General features: G+C 37.8%; 4 protein-coding genes across 5 annotated transcripts in view; 2 read left to right on the forward strand and 2 right to left on the reverse strand.

Annotated features, from left to right (window-relative positions):
- LOC105422196 (dolichyl-diphosphooligosaccharide--protein glycosyltransferase subunit TUSC3-like) overlaps positions 1-19927 on the forward strand; it is a 32253-nt gene that overhangs the window by 6219 nt on the left and 6107 nt on the right. Inside the window, exon 1 of one of the 2 annotated variants that reach the window (XM_089078149.1) lies at positions 7331-9555. The exons of the other annotated variant lie outside the window; for it this stretch is intronic. The gene's annotated coding sequence lies outside the window, so the exon portion shown is untranslated. Of the gene's footprint in view, positions 1-7330; positions 9556-19927 lie in introns of those variants that run through there. 2 annotated transcript variants of the gene reach the window in all.
- On the reverse strand, positions 9646-11215 carry LOC148936488 (uncharacterized). Its single transcript, XM_089078129.1, has one exon. The coding sequence runs from the start codon at positions 11213-11215 to the stop codon at positions 10193-10195; it is 1023 nt and encodes a 340-aa protein (XP_088934255.1). The 3' UTR covers positions 9646-10192.
- LOC148936489 (uncharacterized) lies at positions 12012-15631 on the reverse strand. Its single transcript, XM_089078263.1, has 5 exons — positions 15598-15631; positions 15105-15203; positions 14184-14729; positions 12780-13433; positions 12012-12607 (listed from the first exon to the last, which is right to left on the reverse strand). Exons 1-5 carry the CDS (start codon positions 15629-15631, stop codon positions 12150-12152), a joined length of 1791 nt encoding a protein of 596 aa, XP_088934389.1. The 3' UTR covers positions 12012-12149.
- On the forward strand, positions 15171-18347 carry LOC148936490 (uncharacterized). Its single transcript, XM_089078124.1, has one exon. It carries the CDS (start codon positions 15975-15977, stop codon positions 17886-17888), a length of 1914 nt encoding a protein of 637 aa, XP_088934250.1. The 5' UTR covers positions 15171-15974; the 3' UTR covers positions 17889-18347.

Raw genomic sequence — 19927 nt, forward strand, 5'->3', positions numbered from 1 at the left:
TGTTTTATCGTAGTACGCATAGTACGCATTTATATACATTTCTGGATAGTGCGCCAATTTCCTATACTAATTTTAAATGGAAAGTGTTGTCCTTCCGTTAACTGTGTCGCGGCTTCAATTCCCTTATGATATTTTCGAGCGGTAATAGGCGGGTTTGCACTATTCTGTTTTTTGCTAATGATAGATAGTCAATAGTATTCTCGACAGTACTCTTTCTTTGATCAGGTCCGTCATTTGTCTTTAGTATTAATAAATTTTCATTCATATCCTCTCGCTGCGTGTATTTTGTTAATTGCAATTCCATTCGCACTGTTACATTTTTTAACCGATTTTCATTATAACTTATGGTTTTTTCTAATCCATCTATGTGGCCTATTGTAACGTTGATAATTTTTATCTAGTTTCTTGCAGCAGTTCTAAGTGTTCTAAGATTTGTTGGTTGTTTCGCAATAACTGCATTTGCTCGTCTATGTGTAGCGCGTCATCGGTGTCCATCATACCAAATAATGTTTTGCTCGTACCAATTGCATTTAATAATCCTCTTTTGCTATCAGAGGCTTTATACACGTTTTGTAAGCATGCTGATAGTATCGTTAGTTTCTCGTTGTCTCTATGCAATATTTGCAGGATATTTTGGCAAGTAAATCTGATATCCAATAATACTGTCGCGTTCGCGGCGTTACTTCCCGTGATCGCGATACTCGGCGGAGCGCTCTCGGAAAGGAAGAACACTGTTTTAGGAAAGACTCGCTCTTTATTAAACCAACGGTACAGAAACGCGTCCGGCCACCGCGGAATCTGGCCGTGAAATCTGTAAAACAGTCGGAGAACGACGCGTTGCCAAGGGCCGATCCTCTATTCAAACTCTTATCGATTGATATTGATTATCTTTTAGCAGCGCCGAACGGAATACCGCACGGCCGCAACAATACTTTTACATCGCTAATCCGTCTGTTCTAAGTAATCTTGTAATTGCTGTGCTCGTATTGGTGCTACAGTGATGGTATCTAATTTGATAACTAATTTCCATGTAGTTTGTATCTGATTCATAAATCTGATTTCCTCGAAATATATCCCAAGATGATGGAAAAAGCTTTTTATTTCAAATGGCGTTTTCTCCTGGATTCCTTCAGTGCCCATAAAGTTATTCTGGAATTATAATAAGGCTTCTTAAAAATTTTTGCTGTTGTAGCGTCGGGACTGACGTGTATATTACTTCTCGAGATATAGTTACTCTTATTTCATTCTTCACTATATCTTTTCTTAGACTCTGGTGTCTATTTTTTAACTTTGAGATATGCTTTTTAAGATAGCACCTGCTTACCCGCCCTTTTTATTATATTAATGTTAATTGTTTCCCGTGGGTTGTTGCTAACGGGTGCTTTTGACGATGTCTCCTCGCGACGCAAGTTTCTTTTTTTATAGTTCGCCCGTGCGCGACGCTCGCGAGTTAAGTAAGGAAGGAATCGTAATTAATTTTTTGGACACAGACATTTTCGATGCCGATACGATTTGCTACGTTTCGGGTAGTGCTCAGAATGTTAATGTTTTTCAGGATTCTGAGGAAGAGGGTATCTGGTGCGAATATTTCGCTTTGTTTCACGAGGGTTTCTTTCATGAAAATGTGATGAATTATTTGGCGCGTTACCCTGTAATATCCTGATACCATGAGTTTATTGCCTCTGAACTCTTTTATGGACATTGGTAAAGATTCCAATACGACTGACAATGAGAGTTTTTGGTGGTGAATCGGATAATGCTCATTAGCCCGCATGATCATCGGAGTCTTCTCATTTTATCATTTCTTCCGTTGATAGTGACTTTCCAGAAAGTGATATGTTTTTTGAGGGTGACCACGTTCCGATTGACCACTAGCCACTCACAGCGCTTGAACAGTGAAAAAATTCTAGACGTCGGCCTCTGTAAGTGGCTAGTGGTTAATCAGGACGTGGTCAAACGGGTGTCTCCCGTTTCTTAATGATCTGTTGTTCGGTTTTCCGAAGAAAGAGGAATTTGAGAATCTCTCTTAATTAATTCGGGATTAACTGTTTCATAGTTACTTTAGTTTTTTTAATTTTTTTTTGTTTCGTAGTGCAAGCTAGTTTATTCTTTTAGTATGTAGTGTGTAGTGCGTAAGTTTTATTTTTCTTTTGGATATTCTCAGGGCGCTTCCTTGAAACTCTATTTTGGTGAGTCTTCTTTATTTCTATTTTTTATTTATTAGTTTTAGTTTTTTGCGAATGCTTTCATTCGATTTGCATGCACAGTTACGGCGGTCCGTTTTTATTTTGTAATTTACTTCGGACAGTTTTTTAATAATTATATACGGTCCGATCCATTGCGCTACTAATTTCTTTGAGCGTTCTCGTCTAACTGTCTCATCGTACAGTAAAACCTATTCGCCTATTTGAAATGTTTTTATCCTCGCGTTCCGGGCATACCGTTTCGATTTTATCTTTTCTTGTTTTACACATTCTCTCGCTACTTGGTTCGTTGCACGGATCTTTTCTCGTAATTCTTGTGTTACGTAATCATCATACGAATAAGTTATCTTCGACGGTCAAGGTTGTCGGTAATTCTGCTCGGTGCCCATAAATTAATTCGAATGGTGTGGTCCCGTCGCTGTGTTGTATTATACGCAAACATTGCGTAGGGTAGCCATTCGTCCCGATCTGTTTGTTCCTCATTTATGTAATATCGAAGATATTCTGCCAAAGTTCTGTGTGAGCGTTCTAATGCTCCATTACTTTCGAGATGATAGGCTGTTGTTTGAATCTTCTCGATCTTTAACAACTTGCATGTATTTTTAAATATTTCACTCATGAAATTCGTACCTTGATTAGTTAAAATCTTTTCAGGAATCTCTTGTTCGGTAATTATTTTGGACAAAGGCTTTTGCCATCGTACTTGCTTCTTGATTCTCTATCGGAATCACTTTTCTAAATTTCGTTAAATTATCTTGAAAAGTTGAGATATATTTGTTTCCGGCGTTCGTAATGGGTAGTGGTCCCACTCAAGCGCACATTTTTCGAACGGTTTTTTCGGCGTGTTGACCATTGGCAGTTTGATTTTTTGGTTTAATTTATTTTTCTGACAGAGTTCGCATTTATTAATATAATCTTCCATGTCGCGTTATATCGCGCCAATTATGTAATAGTTTAATTCGGTTTAGAATTCGTGCGACTCCTTGATGCCCCCCTGTCGGCGCAGTATGATATTCATAAAATATTTGTCACTTTTCTTCTGCAGTATGTTCTCGTTTTCTTCTTCTCTTTCGTCGTTATCGTTTCTCTTTTCGTCGTGTGCGACAATATTTAACTGTGAGTCAAGAATAATCGGATTTCTATTTATCGCATCCGTTTGTATTTCCTTTGTTTGCCTTGTGAATAATTTCGTGAATAATTATGTGAATACTCATATTCTTCTAGCTTGAGTCTCTACCATATCAATTTAGATCCAGAATCTGTAACGCTGAATAGCCAAACTAATGGTCGATGATCGATGATTATTTTAAATTTTGTTCCGTATAAATACGGTCGGAAGTATTTAACTCCCCATACTATCGTTAGAAGCTCTTTCTCAGTCGTATTATAATTTCGTTCTGCTTTATTTAATACTCTGCTGGCATAGGCTATTGAATGATCCTGACCTGCCGTCCTTGTGATAATATTGCTCCGATGGCGTAATCGGACGCGTTGGTAGTTACAAAAAATTTTTTAGTAAAATCTGGGTAATTTAATATTGGTGTTGTAATTAATTTTTCTTTTAGTGTCTGGAAAGCGTATTATTGCTTAATACTCCAATTAAATTTTTCCTCCTTTTTTGTTAGTTTTGTTAGAGATTTTCGAAAATTTTCGAAAAGTCTTGAATGAATTTTCGATAGTATCCGTCCTAAAAATGACTGTATATCTTTCATCTTTTTTGGTGTCGGAAATTTCTCTACCGCTTGTAATTTACGGGGATCAGGTTGTATCCCATTTCGGTGTCGTTTCGGTGGATCGATCAAGGAGTCGGCGGGGAGGAAGCACTCACCACTTCGTTTTAATTTCAATAAATTTTATTAACACTTGATACAGTTTGTTTTGTTGCTTTTTAATTCGGACCGCGACAGACGTGACGGCACGCGGATCTCGACGAGTCCTGTCCTCATATCGGTCTTCCGTTTTTATCCTGTTCCAGGCGGCCGGTCCTTGCCGTGTCATCAACATGTTCGTCAGCGTTCGCGGTATATTTCTGGGTCGCGCGGCGGTTTTCCGCGTAAGGGCCGCGCAACCCGGTTAACAGTTGCTTCACGTGGAACGATTTCACAATATTTGCGCGATTAGCACGGTAGCGTTGGTAATCGCTATCGCTTGGTAAAATAATAATTCGTCGGATAAAGTATCGCTTGCCGCAATCCGCTTTGTCAGCGGTGAGCGTGATTGCGTTCTCGGCGCTCGCGACATATGTCCTAGATAAGTAATCTCTTTTCTGAAAAACTCGCATTTATCCGGCTGCAACTTGAGATTATGGTCTCTCAGTCGTTGCATTATTTCAGTTAGTCCTTTATTGTGTTCGTTCAATGTCGCATATATTACTATATTGTCAAGATAAACTAGACATCTAAGTCCTTGAATTCCGGTTAACATCGAGTTTATTAGCCGTTGGCATGTTGCAGATGCGTTTTTAAGTCCGAACGGCATTCTATTAAATTAGTGTCTATACAGTGTAGAAAAAGACGTTTTATTTTTATGTTTCTTCGTTCATAGGAATTTGATGATATCCGGATGCGAGGTCTAACGTTGAAAAATATTTTGCATTTCCCAGCTGATATAGGATGTCTGTTATATTTAATAGTGGAAAAGAATCTCCGATTGTTAGATCGTTAATTTTCGAAAATCCAGTACGATGCGTAGTTTTTGTTTCCCAGATACATCCATCTTTTTGAGTATTGCTAGCAATGGCGCATTCCATTGACTCGTACTGTCACGTATTATTCCATCATCTAACATCTTTTCAACCTGCCGATTTACTTCTGCTTTATGTTTCTCCGGCAATCTATAAGGTCGCACATTTACAGGCGCGCTATCGCTACGTGTATTTATTTCATGTGTTATTGTCGTAGTGTAAGTCAGTGGATCGTTCTCTACGTGAAATATGTCGCAGAAGTCAGAGCATATCTACGTTAATTCCTTCTTTTCTTCGTGATTTAGATGTTCTGTTCGTAGCAATATTTGTAAGCATTCCTGCCGTGACTGTGCAGTACGGCCGTCGTTCTCGTGTAATGTGAGCATCTCCGCGGCGTCACCCAGCTGCACGGCGTCTAATGTTACACTCGACGTTGTAATTTCAATAATTTCGGTAGTTGTATTAATTATACTTATTGGGCAGATATAATCATCGGATTCTACCAGGCAACTATCAATAAATATTCCTGGTTCCGTTTATTCAGATTTCATTATTCCAATCTGATTTTGATTAGTAATAGCTTACACAATGGTTTCACTGCGAGGCGTTAGAATATATTTCTGGTGAGGATGCAATTTTAGATTTACGCTACCTATTCGCAATATTTCCTTTGCATGATCGCATTTTGTTCGATATTTTTTTAGAAATCTATGCCGAGAATTTCTTCATCTTTTACCACATATATGCTGTGTCTTATTTTCTCATTTCCGAGGATTGTAGCTCGAATCTTATCGAAAGTGTGAACTTTGTGTCCTGTTACACCGGTGAGAACTATTTGTTCTCGTATTGGCGTATTCCCTTTTAAATTTCCCACTTTAACAAGTGTTAGGGTAACATCCGTATCCAATAAGAAATTCATTTTTCCTGTTTTCATTTCCTTTATTGGCAAAGTTACCAGATCTAAAGTAACGCTGATTCGTGCCTTGCTGGTTATCTGCGCTATTTGATGCTCTCGCGCGGCTCGCGTTGTCCTTATCTTTCGGCTTTTCTCTTCTTCTTCTTCGCTACCATTGAATGACAATTCTGCGTTTTTTTTGCATGTTTCGTTTTCTTTTGTTCTTACTGTAGTATTTACTTGTCCTCTTGCTTCTTTCTCTTGTCTCGTACTTGTTTTCTCTCTGATTCATTGGGTTTTGAGCATTCCTTTTTATCGCCTTTTTACAATTTACGCAATATTTTTCCATCGCGTTTATGCCGATGGGTTTTTCGGCTCTGGATAAAGAAAATCGGTTCGTGTATCTACTAGTTTGACAATCTTATCCGATATGTCCGATTTTTCCGCATTTTTGGTAATTTATTGTGGTAATTTATTTTCGCGGGCATGTGCGTACTGTATTCGCTATTGCACGTCCAAAATTTTCCATTGGTCCTTTAAATTTCTTTTCCGCGCTCGCGACAGCGATGGCATCTTGCAGCGTTGTATAATGTTGTGATCGTACCAATAACTTTATATTGTTCAGTAATCCGAGCTGAAAATTGCAGAGTCTGCTGCTGTATGGTTTCCAAGATCGTTTATTTTCTATTGTTATTTCGACCTTCTATCATGGACTCGTATAGCTAGTTTGTCCGCAATCCGAACGCTCTTGTCGATTCTCCATTTTTTTACTTTAGCGTATTGAATTCTAGTTGCAAGTGTGTGGTACTTTTCTTGCTAAGATAGCAAATTTCTAACTTTCTTTTCAACTGAGCAAAGTCGCGTATATCTTGCATTTGAAAATCAGTCATAGCTCTGCCTTTTAGGTTAATGCATAATATCGCTTCTAGTAGCGTTCCTTCTTTCATCGGATTCGTATTTTTCATAGCATATGATGCGGCATTCAAGAATTCCGGTAGCTTATGAGAGATTCCATCGAATTCTGGAATCAAATCGCGAGCTTCTTTTAATTGTAGATATCCCGCTACGGTCTCGGGTCGATATATCTTCAAGTGTTCGTCCATAAGTTATGTCTAACAGGGATTTGTCACGGATTATTCATTAGGCAATTTTGCGAATCGATTATGGTCGACCGTAATTTCTAGTCGACTCATTCGTTCCTGTAGCACGCGAATTCTTTCTAGCAACACGTCTAATATTGATTCTTTAGCATTATTCGGTTTTAATTGTTCTATCCTTCTGCACGAGAGACCTGCCAAAGCTCTGAGACGTTCTATCTCCGCGTCTTCTGCGCGGGTTATTTCTGGTTTCCTAGTTTCCTCGCCACGAGGTGTACGTAATTGTCGTTCCATGTTCCTATGCTCGAAGTTGCGCGGAGTTGTGTAATATTCTTCCGGATCGAAAACATTATCGTTGTAAGATGTTAGCGAGAACTCTCTTCATTGTGAATTTTGGCTCTCGTTTCCTTCAGAACATCTCGTTCTGGGATGCTCTGAGTTCGTCCACTGGTTCCGGTATTAGACTCTCGTCTACGTCGGACGGAAATACTCGCTCGATAATGTGTGGATAGAGCACCGGCTCAAGGAGTCAATCATGTAACTTTTCCTCTAGGGCGGAAATGTGAAAAGTTTCACGTGAACTTACGATCATGTATGATTTTGCGGGATCATATAACTCTCTCAAACGTGAAAATGTAAAATTTTTCACGTGAACTTTTTCATCATGTACCTTGATGGCGGAAAGGCGGAAATCTAGGGAATATAATATATTAATAAATATGCTTTGGAATTAGAGAAGATTAGGGCTGCGTTAGGATTAAGTATACGTAGTACATATACAATTGATTATTAAAAGATGTATATAATACTGTACCAATAAAATAATTTTCATTAGCTATTAAAATCTATGAAAACTATGTTTCATGATTTCACTTTCCATGCATCCAAGCTACATGCATAATCGCTGTACATGAAAAATTTTACGTGAAATGTCAAGGTGTGAAAAATGAAAAATAAAAAGTGAAAAATAAAAAGTGAAAAATAAAAAGTGAAAAATTTCACGTAAAGTTACATGATTGATCCCCAGGTAAGCTCTCATCCGAGTGTCGCGTTTCTAAATTTTGACGCACGCTATCGCAGATGTCGCGTATCACAGCTTCTTGGACTAAACGCACGGAGACAGGACTTCGCGTTCTTTGTATTCGCTCGCCATGTAACCATAATATATTTCTAAGGGATCGATTTCTATTTATTTCACCATCCGACATCAATGCTAATTCCGAGCAGGATCGTAGGTGGAAGATTCTTCTGATTAAATATTATTACTCACTTTTGTTAAGTAGCTGATTTATTGGTACGACTTCTTGAATGTTTCGTGTAAATCTCATTGATTACTGATAACGATAACTGATATTGGCCGTGATGAAGTACAACTGCCCTGTTACGTATTGTAACTGCCCACTCTCAGTGATTTAGCGACCGTTTTTATATAGTATTCTAGTAGTGTCGCGTTTCGTCGCGTTTCGTCGCGTTATAATTCTAAATCGGACCATATATGGTCAAAACGGCACGCTCTCGCAAATTCCTCGTTCGCGCTCTACTTTGGAATTTGCAGACTTGCTTTTGCATGTTTGTATTTCCGGCCGGCGTTTCCGTAGCATCAGCTATTCCGAAATTCGAAAATGATCGTGAGGATAAAAAATAATAAAAATATAATGTGATAAGTAATAGCATAAATAATATGTAAGAAGTAATTCGGGCTACAACATATTATTAATTTTCTTATTATTAATTATTTTACATATATATATATATATTTAAAAAAAATATAATTTTATTATATATATTATATTTAATATATATAATAAAATTATATTTTTTTTAATATTAGATATGTCAGCCATTATTTCAGTTGGAGCTTCAGAAAACATACTGCAACTTCCGCTTTATAATCTTAAAATACTGAAAGATATCTATTAGATTCGGAAAAAATTAACGGAGACCGACTGGATTTGAAACTCGGGTTCCCTCGTCTATCAATCCGACACTTAGTCTGCACGACGGCTCCTCTCTGTTAGCTCTTTATATTCCGAATCTCTTTCATGACCGCTTACGGTCGTCTAATTCTTACAATACTTAGAAAGCGCACGAAACTAAAATGGAACGATAGCCGCAGTACACTTCCATTACGTCATAACATGAGCATTCGGAGTGGATAAAAGAACGCACTCTGGAATAAATTTCGGAACGGCATTACAGTACTAGCGGTGAGTTACGGAACACAGCCTGAGTTTATATCATTGGTTTCCAGGGATTTCGATTAGTTTCGATGATTCCATGAAAAAAGCCGGGATAATTGTTCTCAGGTTTTTTCTTTGATAATATTGATACTTTTCAATTATCTTCGGGTCTCTCAAATCCCTTTGAGAGTACCGAAAATTTACTCAAGCTTGATAACTTTAACAGAATCTTGTTGGTAATCCAATATATCGGAACGTAGCCTATCGTCGATGGTTAATGCCACGTATATCCGGTGGACCAACACGTTTCGCGCGATATAGTAATTCGATCGTTAATTTACAGTGGTCGCTGATGTATTAATCGAGTGTTTTTGATTATGTTGAACTTTTGTACAGCATATTGAAGCTCCAGTCCACAATGAAGTACAAGCTTTACGTCGCATTACTAGTTTTTTCTTTTCTAAGCTATGTCGCCTGTCAATACAGAACGAAAAATGTAAGAACTTCTTTGAGATCTCTTTTATTCATCAGTTTCATTATTTATATTAGTATGCTATTATTCTTTTTTTTCTTTTTTTTTTTCCTCCGGTTGGATGTCGGATATTTCCGACTGTGTGCCTTCAACTCTAGGATTATATGACACAGGCTTATCTAAATCCTTTTTTTAACTCTCTTTGTGTCTTATATTAAATAATTCTATTTATCTTTTTGAAAAACTTGTAAATGCTTTTTAATACTATCCAATCTATCTCTCTGATAGCCATTAAATTCACTTCCCCTCTTACCTCCATACTCCTCAGCTCCAAGTCCATCTCCTCTCTCTCCTCGTCATACCTCACACACCTCCATATCACATGCTCCAGGCTTTCGCACTCATTTCCGCAATCGCACCTAGCGTCCTCTATATACCCCTTCCTAGCCAGTGACTCATTCACATTATAATGATTTGACCTGATTCTATTAATCTACACTATAAGATACCTTTCCTCGTTAGTATTACTGAACCACGGTTTTCTTCTTTTTCTTTTATAAAAATTCTCAAAATAGAATTTTCCTTTATACTCTGCATCTTTTATAATCTTATTTTGTGTATTGTTCCAGAGCTCTCGTTTAAAAATGTTTCTAAAATCACTCTACGGGACCTTAATTTCCTCCGCGGGGGGTTCCTGAGATGCCTCTTTCGCCAATTTATCTGCAGTTTCATTACCCGTAATCCCTACGTGCGCAGGAACCCATCTTATAATTATCCTACATTTCCTGCTGTTCACAATTTTCCTATATAGAGCTCTGGTTTTTATAATATACATATTTTTGTATACCTGGAGTAAATTATTCTCCAGAGCTTGTATGGTCGATAGTGAATCAGTAAGTATTAAATAGTTTTGACTATCCTCTATTTTTTCTTGATAGATTAATTCTAACATTGATTTAACTGCAAATGCTTCTGCTGTGAAAGATGAGCAGTCTTTTGGCAGGCTTATACTATACGCTGTTTCTTGTTCTTCTATAACCAGTCCCACTCCTGTAGATTTGTTCGATTTATCTCTGGAGCCGTCCGTGTACATTACTTTGATCGTGCCTCTGATCTTGTTATTTTCTATAATGGCTTCGATCAGGTGTTCATCTGTATGGAATTTCTTTTTCCATTGCCTCGCTGTATATTTATCGATCTCCATTTCCTCCGTAATTTCCTCGTAACCCGACTCGAAAATTTCAAATTTTCTTCTTTCTTCCGTATGCTTCTTTAACCATTTTATCCTCGACCAAGCATTTACCAGGCAGCTTTTGTTCGACGTAAGCCTGATATAACATTCATAGTTTTCATTTGCTTCCAATTGATCTATTCTTAGTCTCGTCTCTTCATCTCCATATATCATAATTTTCAAGAGAAAATCCCTTGCTAGCATTTCTGCCCTATCCTGTAGCAACATAACTTTCGATTCCGCTATAATTACGTTATTCGGTGTACTATTTCTGTAGCCTAATGCTGTCCTAAGTCCTGCATACTGAGCCCTTTCCATTAATAGTCTTTGGTTGAGTTCCCTGGGAAAGTATATAAATAGTCCATAATCCGTAACTGACCTCACAATACTTTTGTAAAACAGTAACGCCGTGTTAACTTCCATACCTCTTTTCTTTTTATTCAGATACTTCATTAGCCCATTCGCCTTCTTAACCTTGTTTCTAACCAGATCAACCTGATGGTAAAAATTAATCTTATTGTCAAACCATAACCCAAGGAATCTTGCCCCTGCACTATTCTGTATATCAATCTCTCCTAGTCTTATCTTCACTCTTTTATCTCGTACACCATACTTATTAAATTCCAGAACAGTTTTTCTAGGTTCTAATTCCTAGCGCCTCCAATCTTTTCGCCAAACATTCCGCCGCATCTTGTATCGCGAAAGTATTTGCCTCTCTATGTAAACTTGTAGTATATAAAGCAATATCGTCCGCAAATTGAATTGTGCGTATCCCCCCTCCTAACTCCTCAGTGTTTTCCTCGTGTACAACGAATAGAGTAAGGGGCTCAACACAGCCCCCTGCGGCAGGCCTTTGTGTACCCTTCTCTTCACAGTCTCCTCCCCAGCCACAATAAACTGGGTGTATCTGACCCTACTCCACACGTACACAAATCTTACTATGTCTTACTATGTATATCTTACTATATCTCTGGGGCATCCGATCTTCTCTAATTTCTCGATAAGGATGTTTAAGTCTACATTATCATAGGCCGCAGTTACATCCACGAATAACGTTGTAGTGTATTCTCCTCTAAAGAATCCATTCTTGATGTCCATAGTGATTTGGGTCAGGTTATCCGCACAAGACTTTCCTCTCCTGAATCCGTTTTGATCCCTGGCTATTAAGTTATTCTTCTCTGCCCACCATACCAATCTCTCATTTACCATCCTTTCCATAACTTTACACATGCAGGACGCTAAAGCTATCGGCCTGACTTTTTCCTGCCCTGGTTTATCTATGAAGATCACTTGATATTCCTGCCAGCTTCTTGGTAGCACATTCCCCTTCCATATTCCATTAAGTAGCATTTCTTGCTGCATCCTATTTGATAGTAATTTGATTATGTCACTCGATACCATCTCTTCCCGGAGATGTATTTTTTCTTATCATGCCTAATGCTCTTTTCCATTCCGCTGTTGTGAATCTTTCCTTCCATCCTTGTCTCTTCTCCTGTTCCTCTCCAATTTCCATCGGTGGGTTTTCCACAGACGGGGAAGCAAGCTTTTCTATCATTTCCCTTATACATTCCTCTCTGTTCTTACTTTTCCATTTATTCCATTCTATCTTTGCCCTACAATTCTTGAATATCCTCATCGTGTTCCATACATAAGCCATACTTATATTATTGTTAATTAATTTACAGAATAATTCGAAGTCTTGTGACTTTTTTGTTTTGACCACTTTTCTCGCAATAGCTCTGCACCTCTTATATTCGATGTATGCATGCATGGTTCCCTTTCTAATAAACCTCTTCTGTGCTTCCTTTCTATTTCTTATTGCTTCTTCACATTCTCCATCCCATCATTTAGCTGGAAGGAATCTGTTTCTTTCTATTCTGTTATTTTTGTATCCTTTCTCCTTGCCTCTTCTTCTTGGGGTGATCTCTTCTATAGCCATTTTCATGCTCTCACATAATAAATTATCTTACCGTATGTAAGATAATTATTATCCCTATCGCCTGAACCTAATCTTAACCTAACCTTAACTCTTTCCTCGACTTTTCCCAGATTTCTGTAGTCTTTCTTCCATAATCTTCCCATTTCGTTTTTCTTGATGAAATTCTGTTTGTCTTTTTGATGTAATTTGTGATTTTAAAGTCCATCTCCATTATTATTGGATAGTGGTCCGACCCCCACGAATCCGGCAATTGGTATGTTCTTATATTGTCTAGGTCCTCTGGTGGTCCTAGTATTAAGTCTAGATTGTTAGAGATTTGATCTGCTATTCCCATTCTGGATTTTGTATCTTCGTTATAACATACCAAATTCTTTTCATTCATCACCTCGCTCATATTTTCACCATTTCTATCCGTATCTCCACAGTTCCATATAGTATTATGTGCGTTAAAGTCTCCAACATAATATGTTTTATGTGTATTTCCATTGTTAGTGAGTATTTTCCGCCATGTGGATTTATCCAATCTAGTTCCTGGTCTCCTGTATATCGCAACTATGTTAACTTTTCCTAAAACATTCTTCACCGTAATACCTATCTTTTCAACTGTCCCGTGGATATCCTCCTGACACTTTAGAATCTCGAACTCTAGTCTGTTGTGTATCGCAATGGCTATTCCTCCCTTGCTATCAGGATTATTCGATCGATGTTTTATATGGAAAGTAAATTGGGACATTTTTTGGCAGTTTAATTTCAGTTATAACCGCGATGTCTGTAATCTCTTATTCTCATAGCCAATTCTTCTTTTTTATTTTTAATCCCTCTACAATTCCATAATAATATTGTGACTGGGGCCGTTGTGTATATATCAAGTAAGATAAAATGAAATAAAGAGATACTTTTATAAAAGAATTTATTATAGAGATAACAAAAGTTTTCGCAGTGGCCTTTCTTGTAAAACAAAAAAAAATAAAAGGCAAACAAAAACAAAACTAAAAATACAAAGAGCTTATGTATTGCACCCAAGCTTATATTATTCCTGCTTCAATCTTATAAGTTACCTGTAATACTACTAATACTGAGAAACAAAAATTTTGAACTATCAACTTTTCTTCTTGTCAATCTTAATATCTAATATTAACTTAACGTTGACTATTACAATTTATGCATAACCAAAATCTTACTAAACTTATATCGAACTATCAAAAAACGATAACCAAATCTTAATCTAAGACTTGGGTTTTATATAGAAAATTTTAACTTAAGTACTATGATGTATCTATTATACCTGAATTAATTCGTTCCTTGTCTCTGTACCTTGAAACCTTATATAAAAAAATATGTTCCCTTACCTTATATCTCCTGCTACTTTCTACTCTTAATTCTATTCTAACTTAAACTATCCAAGTACTTTTCTTGTCGTAGTTCTAATATTATCTTTTGTGCTTATAATATCAATCTATTCGTTGTCCTTCCAAAAATTCTATCTCATTTTCTCTACTATTCTATTCTCTCTATATTTTCTTTCTTCCCTGTATATCCTATTTCTATCCTGCTGGATACCCTTCTGATGTTGTTCCTTGTCCTGCTCTCTGCTCGTCTGATCTCCATCATAACCTTCCTCTCGTCTGATCTCATCCAGGGTCTGATCCAAAAGGGATTTCAAATCCCAGTCCCTGTCCGCTGCAGCCAACACTCTTGATATAAATTCCTTTCTTTTTTCTTTCTCTGTAATCAATGCCTTCCCTATTGAATATCCTTCCTGGCCTTTATCGGCTAAATTTCCTTCCTTGTCATGTACTAGTGCAATTCCTCTCTTTTCCTTAGTAATTTCTCCTTCCCTTGTGTTGAATTGTGCGTAGTAATTAGTTCTCGTTGTAGGCGCCTCTATTTTCCTTCTTCCATCTTCTCTCTTCCTTTCCTGCCTTATAAACCCCGAGTTGTCGGGGGAAAGGCAGGTCATCGCTACTTGTGTCATCAGCATTCCTTGCTTCTTCTTCCTTTCCTCTTCCTTTTTTACTATTTGCTTTGCTAATCACTTTGTCTCTATATAAAGATTTCTGCCTCTGACTCGACTTCTGTCCTGGTTTACTAAGGAGCGGCCAATTATTCGGTTTTTCGTATCTGTCATAAACTTCCGTAGGACCTTCATCACTTCCCTCTAAAATTTCGATCGCTTCTCTATATGAAGCATTATTATATCATCACTTTCTTGATCCTCTGATTTCTCTCGTACATATTATACCATCGTTATACCATCACTTTCTTGATCCTCTGATTTCTCTCGTACATGTCACACCTCCTATCTGTGGATTTGTGACTCTCACTGCAGTTGCGACACTTCGTTGGTTCATCGCAGTGGCCATGCGCTCTTTCATCACAATTGATACAGCATTCCTCACTTACAATGAACTTTTCTATGGCCATATCTGAAGCACTTGTAACACTGCAACACAGGGGCCACGTACGGTCTTACTCTTAATACAGCTAAGTTGTTGAAAAAAACTTATCTTATCTTATATCTTCTATCTCTGGGCTGGTTTAAATGTAATTATCACAGAGTCGACCGGCTCAAATTCTATCTTATTTTCTTCCTTGTTCCATTTTCTTCTCATCATTCTCTCAATTTTTAAAACATCCTCGGGTTTGATGAGCAAACTATAGAAGTCTATGATTGAATCTAGATATAGCGGAAACAACACCTCTGAAGCACGTGTCCCGGTCTTCTATTCCCGCGCTGTATCCGTCTTTTCCTTTATCCTCTTGATTTTCTTAATTGCACTGTTAGCATCTATTGGATTTAAAAAATATAATATAGCTGTCTTAAACCCGTTCATCATTATGCGTTTAGGATAAATTCTTTTATCTTTTAACATATATAAAATCTTAAAATAATTGCTGCCTTTTTTGGCTGTATCTGCTCTTTCCGTCATCCTGAGTGTAACCTTGTAGTTGCTTCCGAAATTTTCGTAAGGATAGATGGCGGCTTGAGGGAAGCGGACGTGCTCGAGTGGTGTCTGACGGTTTTTTAGTGTTTTACACCCTCGAAATAGGTAAATCAGCTCTTTTCAGAGCTATAAGGATATATATCAAAGCGTAGTAGTAGGATATAATAAGGTACGTGAATAATATAAGTGCAATATAGAAGAAGTAAGGGATTACGAGGAGCCCCCGGGTGAGGGGCGGAGCGAGGAGAGAAGAGGAAGTATAAGTTTGACAATAAGAGAGAATGAGTCGCTTAAGAGAACAGTAAGGAGACTCGAGGCAAGATTGAATATGGAAATGAACGAAGAAAATAATAAAGGAAAAAGACCAGCGACGGAAGACATGCTGGACCAGTTGATGATAGATGCGACTAATAATGAGATCGAAAATGAGGAATGGAAGACCGTAGATAGGAAAAAGAAGAAGGCGAGAAAGCAATTGTTACAGATTGAGAAGAGCGCGGGAGAAACCTGCAACACGAGTGGCCAGAAGGCACGTGATACGAGCAAGGACCAATCGGAGGAGGAGATGGAAACGGAGGGAGAAGGAGATATGGTAGTAACGGCGGACTGCAACAAAGGAACGCAGTCAGTAAGAAACATCGAGACGCAACAGGCGAACAATAGGAACAACGCAACGATGAGTAATGAACAAAGAAAGAGGGAAATATACGTGAGGGAGGAAGGTGTGCTTAAACATATTAGTGAGATAGATACGTCGAAGGTTAGTAGGAAATTAGAATTCGAAGAAAACTTCGGCAGTAATTACAAAGTGACACTAAGGATAATGGAAAGAGCAGGTGCAGCTAAAAAAGGTAGTAACTATTTTAAGGTCATGCATATGTTAAAAGAAAAAAAAATATATCCCAAACGCATAATGATGAATGGATATAAGATGGCCACATTATTTTTTTTGAATCCTATAGAAGCGAATAACGCTATCAAGAAGATCAACGAGGACAAAGAAAAAGAAGGGTACCGAGCAGGAATTGAAGATCGTGATACATACTTCAAAGGGGTAGTACCATTATACCTTGATACAATTGTGGACTTCTACGAATTACTTACAAAACCAGAGGACGTAGTGAGAATAGAAAGGATGATGAGAAGAAGATGGAACAAAGAGGAGAACAAGGTGGAATTCGAACCGGTAGATTCAGTGATAATCACTTTCAAGGGGAATCAACCCAGAGAGAAGATTAGCTTCTTCAACGATCTGGCAGTGCTAAGGGTAAGACCATTCGTTGCCCCAGTGATGCAGTGCTACAAGTGTTTTAGGTTCGGCCATAGAAAGATACACTGTAAGAGTGAAGAATGTTGCATTAATTGTGGCGAGAAAGCACATGGTCATTGTGATAAACCAACTAAATGTCGCAACTGCGGAGAGGGGCATAAATCCACGGACAGGAAATGTGACGTTTACGAAAGAAACCAAAGGATCAAAAAAGTTATGGCATATAATAACGCGTCATATAAGGAAGCTATGGAAATCCTGGAGGGTAGTGAGGAAGGCCCAACAGAGATATATGACAGGTACGAAAAACCAGATAAGTGGCCACTCCTTAATAGACAGAGGACGAACCAGAGACAAAAACCCCTGTATAGAGACAAAGTGATAGGCAAAGAAATCAACAGGAAAGACAAAGGAAAGGAAGAGGAAAGGAGGGGCGCAGATGATTCAAGCAGTGATGACCTATCATTTTATTCACCGAATAATTCCGAATCCCTTGGACGCGAAAAGAAGAGGGATGACGGGAGAAAAAGGACAAAGGTACCTATAGTGAGAACCAACTATTACGCACGGTTCGACACTAGAGAGGGAGAAATTACAAGGGAAAAGAGAGGGATAGCACTAACACAAGAAAAGGAGGGAAACAGGACAAACTTCCATAGTAACGAACAAGAGAGCTATTCGATAGGGAAGGCACTGATCACGGAAAACGAGAAAAGAAAGGAATTCATAGCTAGATTGTTGGTGGCAGTAGACAAGGACTGGGATCTGAAATCCCTGCTGGAACAAGCACTAGATGAGCTTAGACGGGATAAGAGATGGGGAGAAGACCAAACGGTCGAAGATCAAGACAAGGAACAACAACGGAGGGACATTATACGAGACAGAAATAGGATTTATAGAGAAGAAAGAAAATACAGAGAAAATAGGATAGTAGAAAGAATGTGTCAGGAATACGGAAAGGGCAACGAATAGTGCAAAAGACGTATCATAGCAATAAGTTAGAAAATAAGATTAGTATTAAGATAGTCCATAAGTGTTAAGCCATATAGTACAAACAGAATCCTAATTAACCTATAAGATAGTCATTTTTGTTTTATTTTAAAGAAAGAAATAGGAAAAAGTTTTATGTTTATTTTTATTCTTTATTTTTATTTTTATTTTTATTTTTATTATTAGAAGATTTTATCTCAGTTACGTTTTAAATGTATTTTATTTGCTTTTACTCGTTTTTCGCTTAAATTTCTACTACTGTTGCTTTTAAGTACGGCCACTACGAAAATTTTTATTTTGAGCATTCTTTACGCTTTCTTAAAAAGTTAAGTTTTTCTTATTAAGTTTTACTATTATTACATCTATACATAATGGCTCCAGTCACAATGATGGTATGGAATTGTAGAGGGATCAGAAATAAAAAAGAAGAGTTGGCCAGGAGAATAGGAAACTATATAGCGGTTTTAACGGAAGTTAAACAATCAAAAAACATCCCAATTTATTTTACAGGCTACAAAACATATAGAACGGATAATCTAGATAGTAAAGGAGGAATAGCTGTGGTGATACACAACAGATTAGAGTTCGATATTTTAAATTTCCAAGGGGAAACGCATGAGTCAGTTGAAAAGTTGGGCATTATGATTAAGAATCTTTCCGAAAGAGTCAATATAGTTGCGGTTTACAGGAGACCAGGTATCAGGTTGAGTAAAACCACATGGCGTAAGATTTTCACAAACGATGTAAATAAATACAAAACATACTACGTTGGAGACTTTAATGCACACAATACCATTTGGAATTGTGGAGATACGGATAGAAACGGAGAAAATATGAGTGAGATAATGGAGGAAAAGAATTTGGTATGTTACAATGACGACACAGAGTCCAGAATGGGAATGGTAGACCAAACGTCTAACAATTTAGATTTGATTCTGGGACCTATTGAGGATCTAGATAATATAAGGACATATCAGTTACAGGATTCCTGGGGTTCGGACCACTACCCAATTATAATGGAAATGGACTACGAGATCGCCAATTACACTAAAAAGACGAATAGAATCACATCTAATAAGACAAAATGGGATGAGTACAGCGGAAGGGTTGCTGAAATATGGGAAAGAACGAAAACAACATTAAATCTGGATTCAGGAGTCAGAGACATGCGGATAAGGTATAACCTACTATGCAAAAGTATGAAAATGGCTATAGAAGAGATTACCCCGAGAGGAAGAGGCAACAAGAAAGAGAATACAAAGAATAAGTTAAATAAAGGAAGAGTAAACCCAGCTAAATGGTGGGATGAGGAATGCGAAGAGGTTATTAGAAATAGGAAAAAGGCACAAAAGAAATTTGTTAAAAGAGGAACGATGCATGCATATATAGAATACAAGAGGTGCAGAGCCATAGCGAGAAAAGTGATTAAATCAAAAAAGACACAGAGCTTTGAATTGTTCTGCACATCTATAAACAAGTATACAAGTATGAACTATGTTTGGAATACGATGAGGATATTTAGGAACTGCAAGGCGAAGATAGAATGGAATAAGTGGAAGAGCAGGAACAGAGAGGATAGCATAAAAGAAATGATAGAAAAATTAGCCCCTCCGTCCGCGGAAAACCCGCCGATAGAAATCAGAAGAGAACGGGAGGAGGGATTAAGATGGAAGGACAATTTTACAGCAGCGGAATTGAAAAGAGCATTAAGAATGATAAGAAAGAACTCAGCACCTGGAAGGGACGGAATTGAATATGACATGATCAAGCGGTTGCCAGATAGAATGCAACAGGAAATGCTAATGGTACTCAACGACATATGGAAGAGGAATCAGTTACCAAAAAGCTGGCAGGAATATCAAGTAATCTTCATAGACAAACCAGGACAAGAGAAGGTCAGACCGATAGCGTTAGCATCCTGTATAGGTAAAGTAATGGAGAGAATGGTAAATGAAAGGCTGATATGGTGGGTAGAAAAGAATAACTTATTATACAGGGATCAAAATGGATTCAGAAGAGGG

Source organism: Pogonomyrmex barbatus, unplaced genomic scaffold, assembly GCF_055798465.1.
Source record: "Pogonomyrmex barbatus isolate J1 unplaced genomic scaffold, ASM5579846v1 scaffold21, whole genome shotgun sequence".
NCBI classification, from domain to species: domain Eukaryota; kingdom Metazoa; phylum Arthropoda; class Insecta; order Hymenoptera; family Formicidae; genus Pogonomyrmex; species Pogonomyrmex barbatus.